This window comes from Schistocerca serialis, chromosome 11, assembly GCF_023864345.2.
Source record: "Schistocerca serialis cubense isolate TAMUIC-IGC-003099 chromosome 11, iqSchSeri2.2, whole genome shotgun sequence".
NCBI classification, from domain to species: domain Eukaryota; kingdom Metazoa; phylum Arthropoda; class Insecta; order Orthoptera; family Acrididae; genus Schistocerca; species Schistocerca serialis.
Genome location: NC_064648.1, coordinates 62,088,479 through 62,103,893, shown reverse-complemented (window position 1 = coordinate 62,103,893; position 15,415 = coordinate 62,088,479). Strand labels below are relative to the sequence as shown.

Here is a 15,415-nt window from a genome sequence, read left to right as displayed (position 1 = left end):
AAGATCACGGGGAGATGTCATTTGTAGACAAACGAGAGATGTTTAATCATCTGTGTATCCGATCAGGCCCTGGAGCTGCGTCAGGGCAATGTACAAGGGCACTGAGAAGCTCCCACTCTGTAAATAGGCCTTATAGGGTTCACTGTGTTGTGTAGTGATCGAGAGGACTTACTCTTCCATCTGCCATATGAGAGTGGGAAATGGGAGGGAGGGGTAATTCTCCGATGCAGAGGTGCGAGCACAGTGCTCAGCAAAGTGCTTGGCAATTGAGCTTGCGTTGGTAGATAACATGCATTTATGTTAACACCAGAAACACCTGTTGGGGTCGGGTACCCAAAAACTTGTTTGATCTTTGCCCAGACTTAGGAGGGTGACATATGGCACCCAATGGTCGACACATACCTCTCCCAACACTCCTATTTCAGCCTACTGATAAGCTGGTGAACACCGGCACAGAGCCCTTTGAAGGCTATGAGGTGCTCCAGAGAAGGGTGCTGCTTATGCCACTGTAGAGCTCGCCAGTGATCCTTAATTGCCTCAGCAACTTTCGGCTACCATCTAGGGACTGTCTTTCGCTGGGGCACCCTAAAGAACGAGGGGTCGCGTTTTCCGCTGCAGAAACAATCGTCGTAGTTATCTGCTCAACCACCACATTGACGTTACCATGTGGGGGAGATTCAACAGTGACAGCGGAAGTGACGGCTTCCCAGTCTGCCTTGTTTAGAATCCATCTTGGCAGGTGTCCACAGGCCTGACGTTGGGACAGTGACAGGAAGATGGGGGAAGTGGTCACTACTACACAGGTTGTCATGTGCTCTCCAGTGGATAGATGGGAGAAGGCCTGGACTGTGAACTGAGAGATCAATGGCTGAATACATGCCATGTTCCACACTGAAATGTGTGGCGGCCACAGTATTTAAGAGGCAGAGGTCGTGTTGTGACAGTAAATTTTCGACATCTCTGCCTCGGCCAGTAAGAACTGTGCCACCCCACAAGGGGTTATGAATGTTAAAGTCTCCCAAAAGCAGGAAAGGTTTAGGGATTTGATTCATCAGTGCAGCCAATACATTCAGAGGTACTGCACCATCTGGAGGAAGATATGCATTGCAGACAGTTATTTCCTGAGTCTTCCTTATCCTGAACGCCACACCTTCAAGAGCAGTTTGAAGGGGCACAGGTTCACTGCACACTGAGTTCAGGACATAGACGCAAACTCCAACTGACACACTATTATAGTTGCTACAGTTTCTGTAATATCCCTTATAGCCAATGAGGGCAGGGGTCCACACTGCCGGAAACCAGGTTTCCTGGAGGTAAATGCAGAAAGCACATGGAAGGCGTAACAGTTGTTGCAACTCAGTCAGGTGGTGGAAAAAACCGCCACAGTTCCACTGGAGGATGACATGATCGTGAGGCTGGGAAGGTATGCAGTGCGCAAGGAGGCAGGTTATACCTCACAGTCACCTACTGCCTCCGACTGAGTATTTGTAGCCATTCCTATGGTGGATGAGACATCACTGAGACCCAGGTCTGCAAGGGATGCTAAGATCTCCACTGCATCCTCAGATGCAGAACTGACAGGGAGTGATGGTGTTGGGGCCACCAGAGGGTGATGTTTCTTATCAGACTTCCTGTTAGTTTGCTTGCTCTCTCGCTATTCTTTAGGGACTTGCTGGGAAGATTTCTCTGAAGCAGCTTCAGGCACGGAGGAACACCGTGAAGCTTCATCCAGCAGCTTTTGGTTCCTTGAGCCACTGGCGATTGTCTGCCATGGCATTAGTGGAGATCTTGGGAGAGAGGGCACCAAGCGACCCCTTCTGCATGAGAGCAGCCAGAGGAGGCTGTTGCTTGTCCAGTAGGATGGAGGGGACCAATGTCCCCCTGCCTATGGAGAGGCCTTGCTCCCAAAGTAGGTGCTTTGGGGGCAACAGAGGAAGATTTGCCCCTACCATAAAGGGGGCAGATGTAGACTGGTGGCCTGTCGGGCTCACTGCTCATGGTACAGAGTGAGGAACCACTGGCACTTGGGACGGCAATGGTGATGTAGGTGCAGCATTTGTCGACATCAACTGAATGGGGTGTAATCTTTCAAATTTACGTTTAGCCTCTGTGTAAGTCAACCAGTCCAGTGTCTTGTACTCCATGAATTTCCACACGTTTTGGAGTACTGGGCAGTCTGGCGAGCAAGGGGAGTGGTGCTGGTGGGAGGTGGCACACATGAGGTATCTGGGTGTAGTGGACATCCACAGTCTCGACATGTGCAGCGAGAAGACATGTGCCCAAATTTCCAGCACTTCAAGCACCACATAGAGGGAGGGACGTATGGTTTAATATCACAGTGGTAAACCATCACCTTGACCTTTTCAGGCAATGAATCACCCTCAAAGGCCAAGATGCAGACACTGGTGGTAACCCTGTTTTTGGGTCCCCGGCAAACGTGCCAGATGAAATGAACACCACGCTGTTCTAAATTCGCGTGGAGTTTGTCATCAGTATGCAAGAGGAGATCACGATGGAAAATTATCTCCTGGACCATGTTGAGACTTTCATGGGGAGTGATGGAAACAGGAATATCACCCAGCTTGTCACAGGCAAGTAACACTCGCGATTGCACTGGGGATGGTGTCTGAATAAAGAATGCGCCATTTCGCTTCTTGGACAGCACTGTCACTTCTCCAAACTCAAAGTGACCAACGAAAAACCGAGGCTTCGTAGGTAGAAAAGAGTGCCCATCAGTTCTGCTGCAGACTAAAAACCGAGGCGAATATGGCTCTTTCCATTCTGTAGCTCTACATTCCTCCCATGGTGTAGTGAGGGGGGAAATGATTTAGGGTCATACCTGTCGGCGTTGTATTCTATCTTGCCCTTCATAGAGACTGCTGGTGCCATACAGTCACCAGCAAGAGATGACTTAGTCCGCTTCATTGTGGGTCATCTGCCCTGATGCCACCCACCCCGATCAGGGGCTCTTCCCATGGGCCCAACCAGCCACTTCAAAGGCCAACTGGCATGATGGCCGTTGCCAGAAGTCCTGATGCCCCAGGACCACAGGCATCTACTCCTTGGCATACATGGGGAGTTTACAGCTCAGGCATCAGCAGTGCGTTATACTGAGTGCAATATCCGAAAATTACCACGAGCAATTAAACAGAGAATCGACTCGTGGAGATAACGTCTTGGACCTACTGATAACAAACAGACCCGAACTTTTCGACTCTGTATGTGCAGAACAGGGAATCAGTGATCATAAGGCCGTTGCGGCATCCCTGAATATGGAAGTTAATAGGAATATAAAAAAAGGGAGGAAGGTTTATCTGTTTAGCAAGAGTAATAGAAGCCAGATTTCAGACTACCTAACAGATCAAAACGAAAATTTCTGTTCCGACACTGACAATGTTGAGTGTTTATGGAAAAAGTTCAAGGCAATCGTAAAATGCGTTTTAGACAGGTACGTGCCGAGTAAAACTGTGAGGGACGGGAAAAACCCACCGTGGTACAACATTAAAGTTAGGAAACTACTGCGACAGCAGAGAGAGCTTCACTCAAAGTTTAAACGCAGCCAAAACCTCTCAGACAAACAGAAGCTAAACGATTTCAAAGTTAGCGTAAGGAGGGCTATGCGTGAAGCGTTCAGTGAATTCGAAAGTAAAATTCTATGTACCGACTTGACAGAAAACCCTAGGAAGTTCTGGTCTTACGTTAAATCAGTAAGTGGCTCGAAACAGCATATCCACACACTCCGGGATGATGACGGCATTGAAACAGAGGATGACACATGTAAAGCTGAAATACTAAACACCTTTTTCTAAAGCTGTTTCACAGAGGAATACTGCACTGCAGTTCCTTCTCTAAATCCTCGCACAAACAAAAAATGGCTGACATCGAAATAAGTGTCCAAGGAATAGAAAAGCAACTAGAATCACTCAACAGAGGAAAGTCCACTGGACCTGACGGGATACCAATTAGATTCTACACAGAGTACACAAAAGAACTTGCCCCCTTTCTAACAGCCATGTACCGCAAGTCTCTAGAGGAACGGAAGGTTCCAAATGATTGGAAAAGAACACAGGTAGTCCCAGTCTTCAAGAAGGGTCATCGAGCAGATGCGCAAAACTATAGACCTATATCTCTGACGTCGATCTGTTGCAGAATTTTGGAACATGTTTTTTGCTCGAGTATCATGTCGTTTTTGGAAACCCAGAATCTACTATGTAGGAATCAACATGGATTCCGGAAACAGCGATCGTGTGAGACCCAACTCGCTTTATTTGTTCATGAGACCCAGAAAATATTAGATACAGGCTCCCAGGTAGATACTATTTTTCTTGACTTCCGGAAGGCGTTCGATACAGTTCCACACTGTCGCCTGATAAACAAAGTAAGAGCCTACGGAATATCAGACCAGCTGTGTGGCTGGATTGAAGAGTTTTTAGCAAACAGAACACAGCATGTTGTTATCAATGGAGAGATGTCTACAGACGTTAAAGTAACCCCTGGCGTGCCACAGGGGAGTGTTATGGGACCATTGCTTTTCACAATATATATAAATGACCTAGTAGATAGTGTCGGAAGTTCCATGCGGTTTTTTGCGGATGATGCTGTAGTATACAGAGAAGTTGCAGCATTAGAAAATTGTAGCGAAATGCAGGAAGATCTGCAGCGGACAGGCACTTGGTGCAGGGAGTGGCAACTGACCCTTAACATAGACAAATGTAATGTATTGCGAATACATAGAAAAAAGGATCCTTTATTGTATGATTATATGATAGCGGAACAAACACTGGTAGCAGTTACTTCTGTAAAATATCTGGGAGTATGTGTGCGGAATGATTTGAAGTGGAATGATCATATAAAATTAATTGTTGGTAAGGCGGGTACCAGGTTGAGATTCATTGGGAGAGTCCTTAGAAAATGTAGTCCATCAACAAAGGAGGTGGCTTAAAAAACACTCGTTCGACCTATACTTGAGTATTGCTCATCAGTGTGGGATCCGTACCAGATTGGGTCGATGGAGGAGATAGAGAAGATCCAAAGAAGAGCGGCGCGTTTCGTCACATGGTTATTTGATAACCGTGATAGCGTTACGGAGATGTATAACAAACTCAAGTGGCAGACTCTGCAAGAGAGGCGGTCTGCATCGCGGTGTAGCTTGCTCGCCAGGTTTTGAGAGGGTGCGTTTCTGGATGAGGTGTCGAATATATTGCTTCCCCCTACTTATACCTCCCGAGGAGATCACGAATGTAAAATCAGAGAGATTAGAGCGCGCATGGAGGCTTTCAGACAGTCGTTCTTCCCGCGAACCATACGCAACTGGAACAGGAAAGGGAGGTAATGACAGTGGCACGTAAAGTGCCCTCCGCCACACACCGTTGGGTGGCTTATGGAGTATAAATGTAGATGCAGATGCGTTGTCAGGGGGTTACCACCAAATGGGTACATGACGGCCCCATCACAGCGGACTGGCTAGTGCTGGATACTGGGTGAATACAAATCCAATACTGTCATGGGGGAAAAAAGAGGACAGGAGATAATGGAAGAAGACGACATACCCTGGAGAGTGTTCTCGCCCAAATAGTTGAATCGCAGGTGGAGATGAAAAGCCATGACAAGACATTCAGGAGATCGAATCTAAGGGTACTCATGCACCACATAAGGCATCCTTCCGAACATGACATGGACTTCTGTAAAATTTTGGAAGTGGAAGGTCAAACCATAGAATGGGACCTGAACTCATATGGCTGAAAAGTGAGAGACTCATTTTAGATGCCTCTTACGACAGGCAGGAATACCTGGGGCCTATTCCAACCCCAGGACCCGCAGGGGGAAAGTAAGTATTTTCTTAGATTCTATGGCCCAGGTAAACTATAAGCTCACCAAACTTATCAAATTACTTTGCTTACAGCAGGTACGATACAAATTATAGTAATTATGGTGAAATGCACAACCCTCCCGTAGTTTAATGACATTACACTATATTACTTAATACTTGTTCCCCTGATCATGAATATGACATTGTCAGTTTAACATTAGTTTCGTTTCCACAATATATATTTTTTACAATTCCTACTTCATATCAAAAGAAGTAGTAGTTTTCATTCATAAGTGATTTTAATTTTTTTTAGATGCTGGCTGGCTACTTTTAATGCTGTTTGGTAAATGACCAAAGTTTTTTGTTGCAGCATAATTCATCACTTTCTGTGCCAAACATATAGCCCACTGCACTTTGCTATTATTTTTAATTGGAATTGGTTATTAAGAACAAATATGCATGGTGCAGGTACTGTGAATATCCCCAGCTATTCTTCCGATTACATGCTACTTCTTTTGAGGGAGGGGAGAGGATGTCAAACTGGTCGGGTCGACTTGGAGCAGGAGGCCATTTTAATTTCCACTGTCTATACTTTTACAAATAAATTCATAAAACTTGGTCAGCATGACCAGAAAGGATTCACACTCATAGCAGTGGAAGTCCAAAAACATAACAAAATATTTTTTTTTACATGTGAAATTTCATCATTTTTTTTCACTTACTATAGGCTGCATTTGTTGCTATAGGTACACTTTTCTTCATAAGTAACAGAGATTCTTCAATGAATTTTGTACAGCATACAAACCATTGTTGCAAGGTATGAAACTCTAGAATTTATTTATGAAAAAATAAATGAGCTGTTACATTTTAAACTTCATTTTTTGAAAAAACTTTAGTTTTAGTGATAATTATCTTAATTTTTACCACTGTTTTTAATAGATTTGGAAAATTCTAGAGTTTCATACACATGCTGTGCAAAATTCAACAAAGAATCTCTCTTACTTATGAAGGAAAGAGTACCTATATCAACAAATGCAGTCAATACTAAGTGAAAAAAATGATGAAATTTCACATATAAAAAAATTTATTTTGTTATGTTTTTTGACTTCCACTGCTATGAATGTGAATCCTGAATCCTTCCTGGTCATGCTGACAAAGTTTTATGAATTTATTTGTAAAAGTATAGCCAGTGGATATTAAAATGTCCTGTGGTGCCTCTTCTGCTCCAAGTTGACCCGTTTGATGTCCTACCCGCCTTAGTGATGAAATACCACAAAACTTGATGCCATATGAGAGCAGTGAATGGAAATAGGCGAAGTAGGTTAATTTATTGATATGTTTCCCACCACAGTTTGCAATACCCATAACAGCATATGTTGCTGAACTCAAAATGTTTCATCAGCTCATCTGTGTGTTTCATCCAATTCAATCTCTCGTCAATGCACACACCCAGAAATTTTGAATATTCTGCCTTAGCAATAGACTTCTGTTCAAAATCTATATTTATCAATGGTATTATGCCATTTATTGACAGGTCATTTGCAGAGAACCACTTAATAAGTTCCTGAAAGATATAATTCACAATTTCCTCAGTTAATTCTTGTTTCTTGGGCGTGATTACTGTACCTGTAATGTCAGAAAAGAAAAAGAGCTAGCTTTGCATCAATATGAATGTAGAGTGCCAAATCATTAATATATATGAATAAAAATATGGGGCACAAAACTGAACACATAGGACTTTTGCACACTACCTGTACTATTGACACTGGCAGATTAAAACTGTGTGCCAAAACAAGACTCAAACTCAGGACCTTTGACTTTCATGGGCAAGACCTCCATCTGAGCTACCCAAGCACGACTCACGACCTGTTCTCACAGCTTTAATTCCGCCAAATACCTTCCAAACTACACAGAAGCTCTCCTGCAAAAATTCAGAACTAGCTCTCCTGGAAGAAAGGATATTGCACATACATGGCTTTCCCACAGCCTGGGAGATGTTTCCAGAATGAAATTTTCATTCTGAAACAGTATGCACTGATATGAAATTACCTGGCGGATTAAAGCTGTGTGGATGGGTCGTGAGTTGTGCGTGGGTAGCTCAGATGGTAGAGCACTTACCCGTGAAAAGCAAAGGTCCCAAGTGCATGTCTTATTATTACCACAATACTTAAGTGTATCTATAAGAATTTCATGATTAACATAGTCAAAAACCTATGAGAGGTTACAAACAATCATAATTGGCGATGTTCAGTTCTGCAGAGCATTTAATATTTGAGCTGTGAAAGCATATATAGGATTTTCTGTTGAAATGCATTTCCGAAAATCAAATTGACTTTTGTCAGTACTTCATTTTTCAAGCAGGTGAAGCTACATCATTCTGCTCCAAGACACTATTGGCGAGAAATTACGAATGTTCTGGAATTTTTTTGAACAGACCTTGTATATGGCAACTCCTCTTTCCACAATGTGTCGACTTGCATGTGCTGAACGATTATATCCACCTACATTTACCTTTTCCACATTTCTGATGTTTGCACAGGTGTACATTTTTCACCCTCAGTTTCTAAATCTTCTAAACGCACAAGCAGCTTCCCTGACAGTATGATGCAATAGACTGACGTTATTTTTCATTGTACTTTTATGAGAATATCTATAGTACACATCTATCAGTAGTAACAGGAACCAAATTCATGCCTGACAAAGTAGCTCCCTGAAGCAGCTGGTTTACTTGATATTGACATTCCTTACAAAGCTGCTCAATTGATGCAAACTTAACAACATGAAAGCAGGAACCAAGTCCACATGTGTACGGTTCATTGCAGATACTATTTTCAGCAGGCCATACTCAATATTGTACACATGATCTATATCAATACTATTTCCTGTCCTACCCATTATCACAACATGATCCTTCTTTGTTAAACCCTTGCACAATGATCCCACATCCTGTATCATTTGGATAAGACATGCACTGGGCTTTCAAAAACTTGAGACCTGTGACTTGTGACAGAAACAAGACTGGATCCTTGCAGAAAATTTGTGATTCTCCACATCAGGGAGCACCAATTGGTAGTTGAGAGGGTTATACCAGTTTACACAACCTTCGTCTTCTCTCAATTTTTTGAATGTCAACGAGAAGCCTTTGGCCTATTCTGGCTTGGTCCATGGCTCTTAACTCCTACTTTTGCCACAGCATGTCATGTGGTAACGCTGTGCTTCATTAATGCTGCTGTTGCCAAGCTTTGCACCTTTTTTGATACTCACTCTTTAACATTCATTTGTGCATGCTGGATGGAAGCATATGTTTGCTAAGAGAGAACTGATGTCCATTGGTTAGCATTGTAATTTTTATTTCCAACTTAAGATGACTCTGTTCCAAAATACACAGAGCCAACAAAGAGTGTTACATACAAGGTAAAAGAATTTCTTCATGACCTTAAAGACAACACCAAAAGAGACGAAAACTCAGCAGCACTGCAAACTTCAGCAGCATAGGGATCTGGTGTTTGACCAATAACTGTACTGAGACTATCTGCAGAAGTGCAGTCAATCGAAACCTGTGTCCCAGAAATGGACTTTCAGTCTCAAAGGAAAGACATTAGTAGAAGAACTGTCACTGATTTGGAAGATTACCAGAAAGATGTTCTTCATTGTACTCTTTTGTAATTTTATGACCATCGTGGGTATTCTATATTATAAAATGTACTAGATGTTTCAAATTATAAGATAGCTTTCACAGGGGACAATCAATCGAAAGAAAGAATTCTGAAACATTTGGGATATATGTACAGCAAATGCAATGATGAAAGATGCACTCCAATGGAGGATCCATTACCGCAGAACTACATCTACTTTTCTGAGAAAAATTTACAGCATCAGGAAAGGAAATAATCGTTGCCCTACAATTTATATAGAAGAGATGTGGCTCACTCAGAATCATGCAATAAACCAAATGTGACAGGGTTTGAAAGGCAATGATGGGTTGAAAGTACTGATTAGCAAAGGAAAGTCACTCACCATGTCATGCAGGACGATCTTTGCCAAAAGCCTTTTATTTACATCCCACAAATCCAATGATTATCCTGAATTCAACATTGATGTAACTGAAGCTTTTTTTATCTTTATTGTGTGTATTCAATGAGCGCTGTCTGTCATGCATAATGCCAGTTATAATTCAAGAATTAAGAAGAAATTTTCTAGTTCACAAACAAGGAAGGCGGAAATTCCACACTACCTGTAAGAGAAAAGTAACTCAATTCAATGCTGCTATACCAAAGTGGAGATAGTGGATGATGTCAGGTGCCTTTTCCATCTTTGCAATCAACATGAACTTGACAGTTTAGCAGCAGAAATGGACCACAAGGTTGTGAGATTGCCCCTAACCACTGCCAACACAACTCAACACAAAATGTGTATGCACTAATAAATGTAAATAACATTTCCAGGAGCTTTATATACAGAATGAATGATGTGCAGAATTTACTTGGGAAAGAAACTTATATCATGGTGGAAGACTGGATTAAATATTTATGCCACACTGAAAATCTGCAAAAGAAAAAAAAAAAAAGAGAAGAAAAAAGGACATTCTGAAGGAGGTCTCTGAGAAAAGTTTGTAGAAAGCATTGCCATTGCTTCAAACAACTCCACAGATAGGTTTCAGAACAGGATGATTAAAGAGAGCTAAATTGCATAAAATGTTTCCAGTTTTCCTCATTCCCAAAGATGTAAACGCTCTTTTCCTGTTATTTCCCCTTTCCTCTTTTCTCACATAAATTTATCAATATGAGGCACGACAGCCACCATGCATACACTGCCTTTGCTGATATGTTTATTGGTGTAACTTGTGGCAAGCATAGGATCCACATTCCCTGCTTTGTACCGAGATTAAGACTCATATGTTTTAATGGTCATAACCCAAACTGAAATAGCTTTAGAATTAAACACAGGAGCAGTAATGTATTTAGCTGTATTAAACCTTCTAAAACACACAAGAATATGTTATGAAAAGGTTGCTGTTTCACTACAGTATTTCCTATCATTTTCTTCATGCAAGGTTTTTGGACAATAATAGTCTGAAGTAAATCATTACCTGCTTCTGATTCTAATATCCTCCTTGTAACGTACTATCTGCCAGTTTTGGGTATTACACTTTTCAAATGAGTGCCATGCAATGCTTAGAGCTTTATGTGCAAGACAGCATTGTCTGATGGTATAGTTCACTGCAGCTGGCTCAACACATAGTGGCCAAAAGCTTGTAACACATGGGAAGTGAGGTGTGCAGTGAGCACAATATTGGGGGAAGTGTGCAGAAAAGGTGGAAGTGGTGCCATTTACACTTTCCTCTCCAGCCACCAACCATTTTCGCTGCTGCCTAGTACAAACAGTCTGCTTCTAAAAAAAAAAAAAAAAAAAAAGGACATTAAGGTCTATTCTGACAGTTTCTGAAACATGGGTCGATTCCAAGGCTGATAGGATTTGACTTCTGCGAATACTCCATCTGAAGAGGCCTCAAAAGGCCCAATGGAACTGAACAACCACCATGCCATCCTCAGCCAATACGCATCACTGGATGGGTATGTGATGGAGCATTTGGTTGCCACATCACTCTCTCAGCTGTAGTCAATTTTCGTGCCCAGAGCTGATACTTCTGTATGAAGTTGCTGCTCAATTAGCCTCAAATGAGCTGAGTGCACCCCACTTTCCAACACCACTTGGCAGACCCAGATAGTCATGTATCCACTTGCTAGCCAAGCCCAACAGCATTAACTTTGGTCATCTGACAGAAAGAGCTGCAGCAAGGCCGTTGCTGAGAATGCAGAATCCAAATTCCACATGAAGAAAGGTCAACTACATACATAACAGATTTATAACATCCATTTCAATTATCACTACCGGACAATAAAAAGCGATATCTAGATCTTTTATGTGACTTTCCGATTGTTTGAGGTATGCCCCCAATGGTTATGGGCATTCCTGCCTTATAAAGCATCTTCTATGGTGCATTGTGGCTTTAATAAACCATACTGGTTGCATCTCATTCTGGTATAGGGTTTGGTGAACTGAAAAGTTCTCCACTATACAAATGTTTACAAGACTTGAAACAGCATTATGTTCTCTGCACATAATCAACATTAGAAATGACACCAAACTGTATGCAAGACTCCTGCTGTGGGCTGACACATTTAACTCTGCCATAGGCCATGTGCACCAGCAGTGTGGTCAGTCTACAGAAAGGAACAGACAGTTGGATGGGGCAGGCAGGTGGCCAGGGAAGGGGGAAGTGGCAGGGCAGAGGGCAGGGAGAAAGGAGAGGAAGAGGGCTCAGGTGGGAGGGACACAGGAGGGCAAGGGGATATGGGAGGGAGAAGGGGAGGGATGGGAGGACCCTCCTGCCTCCTCCCTTCGCTTCTGATAATTTTGCTACGAGCACTTCCCATACAGTGCACCCCTCTGCTCTGTACTCATAAGAATGCGCATCAGCATCCAGCCATGAGCACCTCCACTCCCTTGGCCAGTGCTCCTGCAACTTTCATGAAGCACCCTCTGCCCTGTGCACCTCATGTGTCTGCACCCATGATGTCACTTCACATTACAACAATTAACATGTATGAAGTGTTGCATATGGTGGAGTGCCTGTCCATACCAGAAACATTTAAGAACTGATCTACCTGTAACTTACATTATGTTTTATTACAATTAGATCAGCAGTAGTTTTTTAAATCCATGAACAGCACTTTCAAAGCATTTGCATATTAACAAAGACTGATGATGAGATGAATTGTAAGTATTAGAAACACAAAAGAAATATCTGCCATTCTTATATCACACCGCTAAGCATTCGATTTCTATACAGAATCAATTTACTTTTTTTCCACAGCACGATATAATGGAAGTGCTGATTAAGATATTGAAGCAACTTGCTGTTGTTGCTGTGGTATTCCAGCAAATGTATGAGGATATTGTTGGCAATCATCTAAAGAGCAACTGGCATGCCACCTCAGGCTCTGAGATGATTATCAGCTACACCACCTAAATATCCTAAGCCAACATGCATAGACATATGTAAGATGATGATAATGACTTTCATCTACATGATTATGCAGCAATTCATAGTTAAGGGCCTGGCAGTGGGTCATCAAACCACCATCTTTAATCTACTTCTCGACCATTCCACTCTAACTGCATGTGAGGAAAACATCTTTCAATGCAAGCTCTAATTTCTAGTATTTAATTATGATGATAGTATCTCCCTATATAGATGGGTGCCAAAAAATATTTTCATACTGACAATAAAATTCATGATTGAAATTTCATAAGAAAGTCTTGCCATAGTGAACAACGCCTTTGTTTTAATTAACACCAACCCAATTCATGTATCGTATCCATAGAACTCTCTCCCTTATTTTGCAATAATAAAAAATGTGCTGCCTTTCTTTGAACTTCTTTGATGTTCCATACCACACTGCAATATTCCAGAGGGCACAGAAATGTAGTGCAACGAGTCTCTTTACTAAGCCTGTTACGTTACCGGTGTGTTCTGCCAATAAATCACTCTTTGGTTTGCTTTCTCCATGGCATTGTCTATATGAACATTACAGTTTAATTTATTCGTAAGTGTAACCACTATGTATTTAGTTGAGTTTACAGCTTTTAGGTAAACACCTTCAGGTAAACAAAATTTATCGCATTTCTTTTAGTACTCATGTGGATGACTTCACACTTTTGACTATTTACAGTCAATTGCTATTTTTCAGACCATACAGATATCTCGTCTATCACTTCACATTTCGCTTTGACCACCTGATGACTTCGCAATACGGTAAATAAAAGCATACTGGTTCAACTGGCTCTGAGCACTATGGGACTTAACTTCTGAGGTCATCAGTCCCCTAGAACTTAGAACTACTTAAACCTAATTAACCTAAGGACATCACACACATCCATGCCCGAGGCAGGATTCGAACCTGGGACCATAGCGGTCGCGCAGTTCCAGACTGTAGCACGTAGAACCGTTCGGCCACCCCGGCCATCTAAATAGCAGCATAATCTTCAAACAATCGAAGAGAGCTGCTCAGATTGTCTTCTAAATCGATTTTATAGATCAGGAACAACAGAGAACCTCTAACACTTCCCTGGGAAACGTCAGATATTACTTCTATTTTGCTCAATAACTTTCTGTCTGCTATTATGAACTGTGACCTTTCTGGTACAAAATAACGAACCAGTTCACACAACTGCGATGATACTCCATGGGCACACAATTTAAGTGAATGTCACTTGTGAGGAGTGGAGTCAAAAGCCTTCGCAAATCCAAAAATATGGGATCAATGTAACATCATCTGTCCATATTACTCATTACTTTTTGAGAATAAAAAGCTTGTTGTGGGTCAATGAATCATGTCTTCAAAGTAATTCATAATGTTCAAGCATATTATATTTTCCAAAATCCTACTGCAATGTGTAGTGTAATGGATTACTCCCATTTCTTATCTTGGGTGCTGATGTGATTTGTGCAACTTTCCGGTCTTTGGGTATGGATCATTCAACAGTGGAAGAGTTGTATATGACTTCTAAGTATGGAGCTATTGCATCAGCATATTCTGAGAGGTAACTGAATGGTGTACAGTCTGGACCAGAGACACTGCCTTTCTTAAGTGTGCATCTCTACATTTCGGATATACACTTCCAAGTTACTCATGCAGGCAGTTAGTCTTGATTATAATTCTGGAATACTTGCTTTGCATTTTTTGTGAAGGAATTTAGGGAAACAGTCTTCAGTAACTCAGCTTTAGTAGCACTGTCATCAGTAGCATTACCATTTTTATTGTGCAGTGAAGGTATTTATGCATCTTGTCAATGGCATACTTTATACACAACCAGAATTTCTTTGGGTTTTCTACCAGATTTCGAGACAGAGAGTCATTCTGGAATCTATTGAAAGCATCTCTCATTGAAGTTTGTGCTAAATTTTGAGCTTCTGTAAAACTTCACCAATTTTGTGGATTTTGCATTCTTTTAAATTTGTCATGTGTTTTTCATTGCTTCTGCAACAATCTTCTGACCAGTTTTGTATCACATGGAGGATCAATTTAATTTAATTTATTTGACACATATCTCTCAGTTACCCTTAATATTATTTCTTTGACTTCAAACTACATCTGACCTACATTTAGAAAGACATACATGAAGGAGTGGAGACACTCTTAGCAAGATGTCAAGCGAATTTTTATCTGCTTTTTAAGTGCAAATGTATTTAATTTATTTTGGTGAGTTTGGATGTTACAATATTCAGTCTTGCGGACTCTTCGTGGATCAACTACCTTGTGGGATCTTTTGTTATGCTCCCTGTTTGGTCAAGGCTATCAAGATGTCAAGTATGCTTTCACAACCATTTACACTTCGAGTGAGCTTGTGATCTCATTCTTCAAAATAATTTTCTGAGACAGCATTCAGTATAGTTTCGGACAACATTCTATGCCCCCCACTGACATTAAAAATGTTGGGTTGGGTTGTTTTGGGGAAGGAGACCAGACAGCGTGGTCATCAGTCTCATCGGATTAGGGAAGGATGGGGAAGGAAGTCAGCTGTGCCCTTTCAAAGGAACCA

At 41.7% G+C, this 15,415-nt stretch overlaps 1 protein-coding gene across 7 annotated transcripts in view; it reads right to left on the bottom strand.

Annotated features, from left to right (window-relative positions):
- LOC126427289 (zinc finger protein 99-like) overlaps window positions 1-15,415 on the bottom strand; it is a 159,092-nt gene that overhangs the window by 27,401 nt on the left and 116,276 nt on the right. The window contains exon 5 of one of the 7 annotated variants that reach the window (XM_050089576.1): window positions 7,312-7,435. The exons of the other annotated variants lie outside the window; for them this stretch is intronic. Within the exon in view, the coding sequence (XP_049945533.1) occupies window positions 7,399-7,435 (37 nt within the window). The 3' untranslated portion in view covers window positions 7,312-7,398. Of the gene's footprint in view, window positions 1-7,311; window positions 7,436-15,415 lie in introns of those variants that run through there. 7 annotated transcript variants of the gene reach the window in all.